The following is a 13,998-nucleotide window of genomic DNA, read 5'->3' as shown; positions in this document are numbered from 1 at the left end:
CATTAAATGAGGGTGCATGCAGTTCATATGGAAGTTTATCTGTGGTTAAAATATTTGAAGAACGACTGAACTCGACTTCCAATTGAAAAACATCATTTAGAGTGATTGCAACACTTCCTTGACTTATACAAATCGCTGTACCTTTACTTTCTTGCTTAGCAGCTTTAATAACTTTCCTCCATTTCCCATGTATGACACTGCTCTGCACAACTCTAGTTTTTTACTTCCTCACAATTCATTTTCTGATCATGATTACATTATAAATATCAGTACGTGACTTTGCATTTTGAAAGTTGCTTTAACTTAAGGGAGCTTTGCTTATTTAAACGACAGTATATAGACAATCTTCACACTGTTTTGCATTGAAATGAAACAACTCAGGTGCTGCAACTACAAACACTGGAGCTCTTCTGAATTTCCTCCAGTCTCAATATCAAAGTGTCCCAATCTTACTGTCTTTTATTTCCATGTGAATAGTATCACTGATTAAATAACAATAAATTATGTAGCACCTTAAACTAGGATGAGAAACACAACCCTTGCTGAACTTTCAGCACTTGTAAGTCTATTGACAGCTTTCAGAATAATGCAGTATTGCTGCTTCAAGGTCAAATGATAGCAGTATTTTCTTTTTTAAAAAAATCTCTTCAACGAGTAGGAAAGATAGAGGAAATTAGATAGGTTTAAGGCCTAAAAGGGTATTGACAAGACAGTTACTAAAGAATTGAGAAAAGGAAGAGAGGGGGAAGAGGAGAGAAAAGAGAGGGGGAAAAGGAGAGAAAAGAGAGGGGGAAAAGGAGAGAAAAAAAGAGAGAGGGGGAGAGGAGAGAAAAGAGAGGAGAGAAAGGGAGGGAGAGGAGAGAGAGAGAGGAGAGAAAAGAGAGGGAGAGAACATGCCGACCACATATCCCAACCCAATCTAGTCCCACCTGCCAGCACCCGGCCCATATCTCTACAAACCCTTCCTATTCATATACCCATCCAAAAGCCTCTTAAATGTTGCAATTGTACCAGCCTCCACCACTTCCTCTGGCAGCTCATTCCATACACATACCACCCTCAGTGAAAACGTTGCCTCTTAGGTCCCTTTTATATCTTTACCCTCTCACCCTAAACCTATGCCCCTCAATTTTGTAAACCTTTATAAAGTCACCCCTCAGCCTCCGACACTCCATGGAAAACAGTCCAGCCTGTTCAACCTCTCCCCATGGCTTTTATCCTCCAACCGTAACAACAAACTTGTGTGAATCTTTTCTGAACCCTTTCAAGTTTCACAACATCTTTCTGATAGGAAGGAGACCAGAATTGCACGCAATATTCCAACAGTGGCCTAACCAATGTCCTGTACAGCCGCAACATGACCTCTCAACTCCTATATAAGTCCTGCTAAGATTTGCTTTCCCAAAATGCAGCACCTCACATTTATCTAAATTAAACTCCATCTGCTACTTCTCAGCCCATTGGCCCATTTGATCAAGATCTTGTTGTAATCTGAGATAACCCTCTTCGCTGTCCACTACACCTCCAATTTTGGTGTCATCTGCAAACTTACTAACTGTACCTCTTATGCTCACATCCAAATCATTTATGTAAATGACAAAAAGTAGAGGGCCCAGCACCAATCCTTGTGGCACTCCACTGGTCACAGAAGAGAGATCGCGAGAAGAGAGAGAGCGCCAGGAGGGAGGGGGGGGGGGGGAGAGAGAGAGAGAGAGAGAGAGAGAGAGAGAGAGAGAGAGAGAGACACAGAGAGAGAGACAGAGAGAGAGAGAGACAGAGAGACAGAGAGACAGAGAGAGAGACAGAGAGACAGAGAGAGAGACAGAGAGACAGAGAGACAGAGAGACAGAGAGACAGAGAGAGAGAGAGAGAGAGAGAGAGATGGTAAAACTGAAAAGAAGGTGCAGATAATAAGATGCTAGGTTGATCATACAATTCCATACACTGAATTATACTCAATACCATATTTCATTGAAGAACTCACACTATAAAGCTAAAAAGTCTACTTCAAATTCTTGGAAAAAAATTGTATAAAGAAAGTTCAAGGGTAACATGGCAATCAGAACACACAAAAGGTGCTTTAAAGTTAACAAAAAACTTCAGAATGCAGGAGATTTTGAAACCTGGAAGCATTGGCAGAGATATTAAAGGAAAGTGAAGGAACAGCTATTACTTTAATATCAAAAAAAGGTTCATTTACAAACAAGCTGATGAGATGGATAATTGTAAAATGTTGGTTCTAAAGGAATAAAATATAGAGTTATTAAATACGTTGTGGTTCTGTTTGCCGAGCCGGAAATTTGTGTTGCAGACGTTTTGTCCCCTGTCTAGGTGACATCCTCAGTGCTTGGGAACCTCCTGTGAAGCGCTTCTGTGATGTTTCCTCCGGCATTTATACCACTATAAATGCTGGAGGAAATATCACAGAAGCGCTTCACAGGAGGCTCCCAAGCACTGAGGATGTCACCTAGACAGGGGACAAAACGTCTGCAACACAAATTCCCAGCTCGGCAAACAGAACCACAACGTATTTAATAACTCTATATTTTATTCCTTTAGAACCAACATTTTACAATTATCCATCTCATCAGCTTGTTTGTAAATGAACCTTTTTTTGATATTAAAGTAATCTTCTCACAAACTTTGAGTTATTAAATATTCCTACTCATTATCAGAAGAGGAAATGTAATCTCCCAGATAGTGGTCACTTATTGTCATCATAACAAAACTTTCACTTTTTTAAAAACTGTTATATGCAAGTGGCAAAATTACTGCAGATGCTGGAATCCAAAATAGATGGGCAGGAGGCATGAAGAACACAGCGAGCCAGGCAGCATCAGGGAGGTGGAGAAGTCAATGTTTCAGGTGTAACCCTTTTTCAGGATAGAGGGATGGGGTAGGGGGAACTGCAGGTAAAGGGGGTGGCAGGGCAGGATGGCGAAGTGGAAGTAGGTGAAGACAGGAAGAGGGTATGAGCTTGTTGGTCAATGGAAGGAAGAAATCCGGTTGGTGGCAGGGAGGAGTGGAAGGGATGGGGAGGGGCTAGGATGGAATCAGGGGATGGGAAGGGGGGTTATTTGAAATTGGAGAACCCAATGTTGAATCCTCCAGGCTGTAAGCTGCAAATTGAAGGAACACCTCACCTTCCATCTGAGCAGCCTACAGCCCGAAGGACTCAACACGGAGTTGTCCAATTTCAAATATCCTCCTTTCCCATTCCCTAACTTCCTTCCCAGTCCTTTTCCATCCCTTCCACTCCTCCCTGCCACTGACCAACCAGGTCACACCCCTCACCTGTCTTCACCTATTCCCACTTCACCACCCTGCCCCCATCACCCCCTTTATCTGCAGCTCCCCCTACACCCAACCCCAGTCCTGAAGAAGGGTTAAACCTGAAGTTTTCTCCACCTCCTGATGCTATCTGGCTTGCTGTGTTCCTCCAGCCTGACTGTTATATGCAAACCAACTAAAAACCACTTTGCAAAATCACTGACTTTAAAATTACTTTGAAAAGCTGTGAACTACTCCAGGATGTATTGAGGCCATAAAACGTGCTGTAGAAAATTACATTTTTGCAAAAAAAATTCAAGAAATGTTTCAAGATTTCTACCAAATGTTAAGTACTCATGAATTTTTGCTCAAACTCAAATGTCCCTTCTCAGCAAGAATGCAACTAACCTGGTGACTTATATGAGAGTCTCCTTTGAAAACTTCGCTGTTTACCATTATGGTACTTTCTTTTATTTTCAGCAGGGATTGGTGGTTCAGATGTGGTTGATCGACTTTCATGTGAACTAACAGAATTTCTGTCAGATATCTCAGAGTCTGAAGAGACTTGGCTGGTGGATGGCACATATGATTGATGTTTCAACTGTTGCTGTAGGCAATAAATAACTTTGTTCTTTTCTTGCACCTCTTTTGAAAGCCTACAGGGGGAAAAAAAAATCAGCTTTGCGTATAATAATCCACCTCTCTGTAGCTTAGATTTAAACATTTCCTTTCAATACATGGAGCACAATAAACAAAGACAATATGTTCAGTGAGCAACAAATTAAAAGACTGCAGCACTTCAATTTGATCTTGACAAGAGCCTCCAAATCATCCTGATCATTACCAAATGTGACACAGGACATGGCTGGATCTTATTTACATTTTTAAAAAACTGTAAAAGTTTTAGGAATTCTGCTGTAAAATCGCCTATGATGTATTAAGACCACAAAGAACTACGTTCCAGCTGGTACGCGTTAACTTCAGCTCGTGGGAGTCATCAGTCTGGAACAGAAACCCCCTCACAAAAACTCTGTCTCAATAGGAAAGCGGAAGGTTCTAGGCTAATTCCACTGCAGCACTTTCTTCAGTAAACCAACCAAAACTGACATTGTCCAGAAATAGCCTACTGCAACACTGATCTGTCTCCAGGCTGTTGTTAGTGCCAGAGTATAGTCTTATCATGGTATATCCTCAGTTTTAGCTGTAAATTTCAAGTCAATTTACATGAATGACACCAGAATTTTAATGACAACTGTAATTTGGATTACAACTCTTACTTCAGCGCTTGGAATGCAAAAGGCTGGATTCCCTGAATATTTAATAAGTAGTTGAACCATACAGACAACTAAGGCTCTAATCTACACAAACGCTAGGATGAAATCAGGAGATGGGAAGGGAGGTTATTTGAAATTGGAGAACCCAGTGTTGAATCCTCCGGGCTGTAAGCTGCAAATTGAAGGAACACCTCACCTTCCATCTGAGCAGCCTACAGCCCGGAGGACTCAACACGGAGTTGTCCAATTTCAAATATCCTCCTTTCCCATTCCCTAACTTCCTTCCCAGCCCTTGGTAGCATTTACACCAGAGTTTAATTGAAAGTTCAAAAACTATCACATCTATATTTCCAGAACATTCCTTCAAGTTGATCAAACAGCAGTATCTTTGTAATAAGAATATTTTTGTCTGAATAAACTATTCCAATAGTAAACTACTATCATTGCATATGATTGCCCAGATTAATGCAGAGTATAAACTTACTGATCAAGTTGATTTTTTGTTGCCTGTGACAAGGCCTGATTCTCATGAAGAAGTTCATTCAGCTGCTTGTGCAACTGTTTGCGCTCACTTTCTAGCTGCTTTCGAAGGTAGAGAACTTCATGTTGGAGATTGCGAGGACTAGCCAAAGAGAAGGAGAAGAGAGACTCTCGGTAGATGGGACTAAATTTGGATAGCATGCTTGCTTACATTAAGTGCATGCCAGAAGCCATAAACCTTAAACTTGTTTGAAGTACATCTAAGGCAATTGCACAGGCATTGAAGCCTAGAAAGGAATCATGCACTATTCTTACAGTTGCTTAAAGCACAAAAAAAATTATGAGAACTCCCAACAGCTCCCTCCCAATCAAAAAAGAACTAGTCCACTTTTGGTTTTAGCCTACATGAAGTAGACAAACTGAATTTTTGAGAGAATAACCAAAGGAACACAGTAACTATCAAAACATGAAGATGCATCAATCAGCTCATCCATATATTAACTAATCTTAATCTTTCCAAAATAAGGGTACTGAGCCACTTTTATCAATATTTCTCACAGATAAACTAAATTGTGTTCCTGCTTGCACGTTCTTCAGTGCATCAATGAATGGAGCACATGGATTGCTTTCTCTAGCTTAAAAGAATTCTTCTGTTCAGCATTCAGAGGATCCATTATCTTAGAAACAGTGGCATGAGATTAATAAATGCATTAGGATTAGCGTGCAATTCTTAGCCTCACCAGATTATTCAATTTAATCAAAGGTGCTGGAACAGCACCTGCCTCAACCACTCATACTAACAGTGATGTAAATGGTCTCCTCTATTTTAGAAGTACTCCTACATTCTAGTTTGCCATGGAATTCAATTTTTCCCTTCATGTGAAGCACTGCAGAAGGGGAAACAGTGCAAAATGCATGAATGAAATATCACAATGCAAATTTGTCTAATATACAAGCTGTTCAATTAAAAGTACAGACTGTAGAATCTTATTTAACATGATTATCTCCAGCAATGTACTTCTTGCCATTTCGCAGCAGCAACAACTAATTAATTAATTAACAAATCTCTTTTTGGCGAACATTGAAAGATAAATATTTTTCACAGCACTAGGAGGAGATTCCTCTTTTCTAATCTTTTGTTTTGGATTCTTTCATGTTCATCTCAATTGTTTAATGTCTTGTCCAAAAGATAACACTTTAAGTAATGTATTTTCTCAATATTGCACTGGAGTGTAAACCTCAAATAGGGGCTGAAGCCACAAAATTCTGACTTATGAGGTGAGGGCAAGAGGACTGGACTCACTTAGCACTACACTCGTGCCATTTCCTCCATGGCAATTAGTTATTAAAGTACAAGGCTATGAACAAAAATTTCACTGCCGTACCGCATTAAAAAGATTTCAAACAAATGTTTTTTTTAAAATCATTCATGGGATCTGAGCACCAATGAATCAACCACATTGCTATGTGTGTCTGGAGTTACAGGTCAGCCAGACCAAGTAAAGATGGCAGATTTCCTTCCCTAAAGGATGTCACTGAACCAAGATGGGTCCTTCCTGACAATCAACAATGGTTCTATTGTCATCATCGGATCCTTATTTCCAGATTATTATTGAATTCAAATTCTGCCATCTATCACGGTGGGATTCAAATCCAGGTTCCCAAAACATTACCTGGGTCTCTGGATTAATTGTCTAGTGATAATACCACTAGGCCATCACCTACCTCATGAAAGCTTTATAAAAGGCTAACAGACTGAAGTTGAATAAAAGCTGCATGAGCAAACTCTAGGTTTAGTATAGGGAAAGTTTTATGCCACTTGGCTTTAGTGAGCTAAGGGTTCATATTGGGATCACAGCATTCTGCAATAGTATATCTTGCAAATAGGGAAAACATTCACAGGAAGGCTGCATAATGGCTTTAAAAGTGATTATTTGTTCAATTTAAACTCGTGAAAAATTAGCAAGTACAATATCTGCCCTTTGGGTCTCTCTCAATAAACACCTCATATATATACTCAGCTTCTAAACCATTTCCTTACTGCTCTCTCCATCTATGGTCAACTGGATATCCAAAGTATGGTTTTCATTTGTGAAGAAATTTATAGCACATGCATGGAATTCTTTTGGCTTGGTTTTCCTAAAACAAGTAGTGTTGCTACATCAAGAGACTGACCTTTAATTTTAACAAGTGACTGTAATAAACAAAAATAAACACTATATTAAGATTTACAAATTGATGCATTTCAAATTAGCTGTAACCACTATCATAGAAATAATGCAATAAAATGCTTGGAGAAAAAGTTGTCCACTACACAGTTAAATAATGCATTAATCATTAAGCTCATTAGTTTAAGATATTGATGATGTATTCAATCCTCTAAAGTTAGAAATGTTGTACGTCACCTAAACTTACAAAAACAGTGTAAAAAGAATTGTAGCGCAACAGTTAATTTGAAGGCAGAGCAACTGTCCTCTCCATCACGAGAAGTTTACTATGAAGATATAGTAAGATGATAGCTGTTGAGTATAATGAATCAATTACTAATATTGTTTACACCGAGCTACAACCAACAGAGTGATTTAATCCATGCTGTTAACAAAATGGAAATCTGTGGGAAATTTAGAAATTTGTGGGAAAAGAAGCTAGCTGTACTGAACTAACAAACTGCTGGCTGTGAAATTGATTTCTTTTGAATCAAATTGGTTAAAAATGCTGGCATTAGTGAACTTGTGTAAATGACTGAGGTATCCAAAAAGTGTCAATGTCTGTGGTTTTGGAGTTTTTGCTACAAGTGGCAGCTTGCACTGAGTATATAGCCCCATTTGCCCAGAAATGCTCCAAAATACAATAGGGTCACTATTAAACTGAAGCATTGTCAATGACCCACAAAACATTTTAATGTAAAAATGAAATGTTTTGGCACAGAATCCACCTTTGTAAGTAGAATTTGCTTATGCAGAATAATCAAATAACTTGCTAAGCCATTAATACTTCAGAAAGATTGAAAATGCAAGTAACATTTACGCCACAGAAGACAATGGACATCTCCATCAAAACAGAATCTAACCAATGCCCCTTGACATTCAATAGCATTATCATTGCTGAATTCTCCACTATCTACATTCTGTGAGGTTATTATTGATCAGAAACTGAACTGAAGTAGTCATTTAAGTGATGGCTACAAAAACAAATCAGAAGCTAGGAATTTTGAGGTGGGTAATTCACCTCCTGTCTCCTCAATGATTTTCACCATGTATAAGGTATAAGTCAAAGGTGAGCTGGAATAAGGTCTATTTGACTGGGCGTAAGCACAGCTCCAACAACACTCACGCAGCTTGACAACACCCTTGACAAAGCAATCTAACTGATTATCACCCCATCCACCTTCGACTTTCATTCTTTTCATCACCAATGCTCAGTGACAGAAGTGTGCGCCCTCTACAAGATGCACTGCAGCAACTCACCAACATCCATCAACACCTTCCAAACCTTTAATATATACCAATGAGAAGGAAAAGGCTTCATATGCAAGAGAACAGCACCACTGTCCTAGCCACATACTATTATGTTTTACAACTATAATGCCACTCCTTTGCTGCCACTGCGTCAAAACCCTGGAACTCCCTCCACAACAGCATTGTGGTGTCCCTCCATCAAATGGACTGCAGGGATTCAAGAAGATAGTACCTCTGGCATTGGCCGTGGTGAGCTAAGGATGGGCAATACATGTGGCCTAGCTACTGACACGCGCATCCCACGAACAAATAACAATAGCAGTGTATCATTAAATTAAATCTGCCTGCTGCGTGTTACAATCAAATATCCAGGAAAAATACAATTAAAATAAAATTTCAGATTACTGGGAAATATATGTTTATTTCTTCAAAGTCAAAATAAATAACAGCACACTGATCGGCACCTCAAAGTCCTTTTTTAAACAGGAATTAGTGAATAATATAGATTAATCTTGATTATAAAGGCATAATGATATGTCAAATTGGGATCAGATAAACTGAAACAAAGAACATAAATCATGGCTTGCAAAAGTTCTGAATCTCCATTTTGTCATTACCTTGAAGAGAAATCAAGAAGTGTGTGGTCTCCAACAGAAGATATATCACCTGCAATAAACAAATGGCCAAAGAAGCATAGATTATTTCAGGGCAAAGTTAATATGAATTTAAAACTAATTTTGTGCCCAGTGCAAATTCCTTAAAGCAGTCTTTAGCAAATAAAATAAACCAAAGAACCTCGGATATTGGAGATGTGAAATGAAAACAGAAAATGCTGGGAGAAACGCAGCAGCTCTGGCAGGTTTTGATGAAGGGTCACAGGACTTGACAGGTTAACACTGTTTTTCTCATTATTCCATTTTAAAATAGAATTCCATTTTAAAAAAGCCCATTTTATTAATGTTAGTGAGGCATATGCAGTTCAAGCTAACTGATGTTGACTGTTTTTTCTTTGGTTTTAACAATTCTTGCATCAGGAAATCTTTAGTTATTACATTATTTGATTCACAACAAAGGAAGTACGGTTTATCGTAAGAAAACTCCCCATTGCAATACACATAGCTTCTTCATTATTCAGAATTGACTATCTCACTGCATATTTCTCTGAAAATTTTTGGGAACACCTCGGGCTACTTCCAGCAGCCTCTCCCATACGCATTCAGGCTCAGCTTGAAGTAACCTTAAGTACTAACGTCAATTCAAACAGAATCTAATTCCATTCGCTGAGGAGCTTAACATCTTCGCATGTAGTTAATGAGCTAGTTTCCTATAAGATCTTAATTCATTTAACAATTGAAAACATCTGTCAAGTTCTGCAGGCAAATTGCCACAATTGGCAGTTCTAGCTCAAATTGCATTCATATCACAAGCAGTGTTCAACCAAATCCACTAAGTATTACGCAAAAACTTTTAGAAGCCAGGCAAATTTGTCATCACTGTTAAAAATATAATTTAAAAAGCCTTAGCATTTACTCGAGGTACTAAAAAGGAAAAGTTGTAAAGGTTTGATTAATACAGCTGAAGATGTGTTTATTGCAAAATATAAGCATTATTAATCACGGTAGCTGTGAGTAAAAGTGCTGAAAATAGTTTTAAAATGTATAAAAATTATTTTCAAGTTAGATTGAAGTTGAGTGATCAGTTCTTATGTTTTAAAGGCAATTTCCCTTAAAAATACCTGTCAAAAAAAGGTACATACGTTGTGTCTCAATCATTCAGCTCACATTTTAGCCTCCTGGAAGGACTATAAGTGTTACATTCAGTGAAAAACTGAAAAAGGAGATTAATTTAATCTAGGGGTTCAATCCAATTTGTGGGTACTGTCAGCTTCTAGCACTCCATTCTTAAAATTAGTGTATATGATTGAATCCAATTCAATCATAGTTTGCACAAAGTTCTACCACTTTTTTTTTTAAACACCAGTTACCCAAAAGTACAATTTTGAATTGAAACTTCTGGCCCAATTCTATAAATTGACCTCTGTGATTTAAAAATAAATGACCCCCAATTTTTCATTCTCCCACAAGAGGAAACATCCTTTCCACATCCAGCTCATCAAGACCACCCAGGACTGTGTATGTTTCAATCTTGCTCTTTAAAGCCCAAGTGGATATGAAACTAGTCCGACTAACCATCCCTCATTAGAACACCTACGCACTCTAAATATTAGCTTGTAAACCTTTATTGAATTGCTGTGAATTCAATTGCATCCTTCATCAAATAAGGAGATCAATATAGTACTCCAGATGTGGTTTCACTAATGCTCTATACAAGTTAAGCATAGCCTCAACATTTTTGATTTCAAATCCCCTCATAATAGAATAAAGCTTTCTTTCAGCTTTGCACATGATTTGCTGCATCAGCATACTAACTTTTTTTGGAGTCACAAACTTGCTGTTTCATATTCTGTCCAATTTTCTGACTTGCCATCTGTCCATCTTTGTATAATGATAAGGTTTCTCTTTAACTTTGATACTAATTTCCATAAATAATAGATCCTTTTGGGAATACAGTAACTAACCAATGTATTCTTAAATATCCATGTAAGTGTCTGCCACTGTATCTCTGTAGAGCTATTGCTTATTTACCAGTTCGTTGCAGCTAGCTTTGCTTTCCTCCTGTTCAAATTACCCTTAAAGTTTTACATACTAGTCCTGGACCCATTTTCCTTTGCTTCAAACTGTATGTAAAATACATTCATATTAGGATTTCTGCTATCTGGGGCACCTTCACAAAGAGAATATTAAATAGTGTTATTGCATTGTATAATACTAGGTATGGTATAGCACGTTGTCTGGTTGGCTCAAGAACATGTTATTCTAAGTAACTAACCTGAAAACATTTTAAAAACTCCTTATCTAGGCTACCTTCAATCAATGTTAAAACCTCAATTTATGTCATCCTGAAGCCATGTCTCTTTTAGATCATACTTTATTTTGATTTGAGCCTTCAGTTCATCTGTTGTATTTTGGAAGCTACATGTTTTACATATACAGCCTTAAGTTTTGTTCTTTATTACTTTTGCGACTTTTGGCCTTATTTGTTGATTTACCCTTTATTGCACCTGTCAGGGTCGATTTACCATTTCCCATATTAATATGGTTCTCTTTTACCTTAGCTCAACCTTTTGATTTAGCTCATCTTCCCAAATTTGGTCCCCTGACCCTTATTACTTAGGTGTAAAATCCTCCAACTTTCCTGGTTATGCAACTCACTAGCACATTGGCCTCAGCCTAGTGCAGGTGTAGACCAACCTGAGGGGTTATCAAATTCTTCCCATTGTCACGGTCAGAAATTTGGTTCTCAGAGATGTCTAGTGGCAAGAGTCAGCATCTACATTATAACAGGTAAAAAAATCAAAACTGAATGGAAATTATTGCCAGAAAAGCATGGCCATAAAGTTAAAGAGTAGGAAGTCCTGATGGTGGACAAAAGCATGTGCAATATTCAAATGTTAATTTAAGTCAGGAGATGACTATATAGTTAAATAAATGTTCCTTTTAAAACTAGGAAGTCAAACCCAGCAAAATTTCCTGTTAGCTTACCACAATCAAACTTGTTCTCTAGAGTTTCCACCAGATGTAAACTCTGGTTTAGCTGGTCGCGAAATGCTTCTCCAACATAATAATCAACATCACTGGCTTGCAGCAGCTCCTCAAAGGCCTTCGTAAGATCCACAACAGTTTGATGGTGCAAAGTGCAAATATTAAAGCTTTCTTTAATTTGCTGTCGGAGATGCGAGAGTTCTCTTGCTTGTGACTGCACCAGTGAATCGTATCTAAACAAAATAGACCAAATTGAGTCATTTAGCTCGCTACATTCTGAATGCATGTTTGTTTATGAGCTTTAATTTCTAACAGAACTTAATTTAACCATGCATAATTGTATAATTCTGAGAAATGAATTTTCAACATGAGCAGTCCTCAAAGAATATTTCCCAGTAAGTTAGGATATTGACTTCACGGAAAGCTTGTGTGCAACAAAGCTCCAACTCCATTGAACAAAATGAAAACACTGCAAAAATGATGGAAGTCAGAAAGAAAATCCGACACAAATTGGAAACGTTGGGATGCTGCCTGACCACTGCATGATTTGGATTTCTGTTTCAGCTGCAATGTTAAACAGTGTTCGGTTTTGAAAATGATGTCTAGTCATTCTTTTAATTTCAAAGATCACCCCGAATGTCAAGCCTAAGGGAGCAACTTTAACTCACAATAACAAGTACACTTGGGTGGAAAACGTTAAAATCTTAGAACTGTCAAATAGATTCATAGAGTCATAGAGTCATAGAAATGTACAGCATGGAAACAGACCCTTCGGTCCAACCCGTCCATGCCAACCAGATATCCCAACCCAATCTAGTCCCGCTTGCCAGCACCCAGCCCACTTCCCTCCAAACCCTTCCTATTCATATACCCATCCAAATGCCCATTAACTGTTGCAATTGTATCAGCCTCCACCACTTCCTCTGGCAGCTCATTCCATACACGTACCACCCTCTGTGTGGTCTCTTTTATATCCTTCCCCTCTCACTCTAAACCTATGTCCTCTAGTTCTTGACTCCCCAACCCCAGGGAAAAGACTTTGCCTATTTATCCTATCCATGCCCCTCATACTTTTGTAAACCTCTATAAGGTCATCCCTCAGCCTCCAATGCTCCAGGGAAAACAGCCCCAGCCTGTTCAGCCTTTCCCTGTAGCTCAGATCCTCCAACCCTGGCAACATCCTTGTAAAGCTTTTCTGAACCCTTTCAAGTTTCACAACATCTTTCTGATAGGAAGGAGACCAGAACTGCATGCAATATTCCAACAGTGGCCTAACCAATGTCCTGTACAGCCGCAACATGACCTCCCAACTCCTGTACTCAGTGGTCTGATCAATAAAGGAAAGCATACCAAACGCCTTCTTCACTATCCTATTTACATACGACTCCACTTTCAAGGAGCTATGAACCTGCACTCCAAGGTCTCTTTGTTCAGCAACACTCCCTAGGACGTTATCATTAAGTGTATAAGTCCTGCTAAGATTTGCTTTCCCAAAATGCAGCACCTCACATTTATCTGAATTAAACTCCATCTGCCACTTCTCAGCCCATTGGTCCATCTGGTCCAGATCCTGTTGTAATCTGAGGTAACCCTCTTCGCTGTCTACTACACCTCCAATTTTGGTGTCATCTGCAAGCTTACTAACTGTACCTCTTATGCTTGCAACTAAATCATTTATGTAAATGACAAAAAGTAGAGGGCCCAGCACCGATCCTTGTGGCACTTCACTGATCACAGGCCTCCAGTCTGAAAAACTACCCTCCACCACCACCCTCTGTCTTCTACCTTTGAGCCAGTTCTGTATCCAAATGGCTAGTTCTCCCTGTATTCCATGAGATCCAACCTTGCTAATCAGTCTCCCATGGGGAACCTTGTCGAATGCCTTACTGAAGTCCATATAGATCACATCTACAG

At 38.8% G+C, this 13,998-nt stretch overlaps 1 protein-coding gene across 4 annotated transcripts in view; it reads right to left on the bottom strand.

Annotated features, from left to right (window-relative positions):
• LOC132825833 (myomegalin-like) overlaps nt 1-13,998 on the bottom strand; it is a 138,688-nt gene that overhangs the window by 36,875 nt on the left and 87,815 nt on the right. For 3 of the 4 annotated variants that reach the window (XM_060841367.1, XM_060841364.1, XM_060841365.1), the window contains 4 exons: nt 12,085-12,317; nt 9,100-9,148; nt 5,029-5,166; nt 3,679-3,926 (listed from right to left, as the gene is read on the bottom strand). In XM_060841367.1, coding sequence (XP_060697350.1) covers nt 3,679-3,926; nt 5,029-5,166; nt 9,100-9,148; nt 12,085-12,317 — 668 coding nt within the window. The remainder of the gene's footprint in view (nt 1-3,678; nt 3,927-5,028; nt 5,167-9,099; nt 9,149-12,084; nt 12,318-13,998) is intronic. The other variant, XM_060841366.1, reaches the window with a different exon arrangement.

Source organism: Hemiscyllium ocellatum, chromosome 21 (genome assembly GCF_020745735.1).
Source record: "Hemiscyllium ocellatum isolate sHemOce1 chromosome 21, sHemOce1.pat.X.cur, whole genome shotgun sequence".
Taxonomy (NCBI): domain Eukaryota; kingdom Metazoa; phylum Chordata; class Chondrichthyes; order Orectolobiformes; family Hemiscylliidae; genus Hemiscyllium; species Hemiscyllium ocellatum.
Note: the sequence above shows the minus strand (reverse complement) of the source record. Positions and strands in the feature narration are given on the sequence as shown.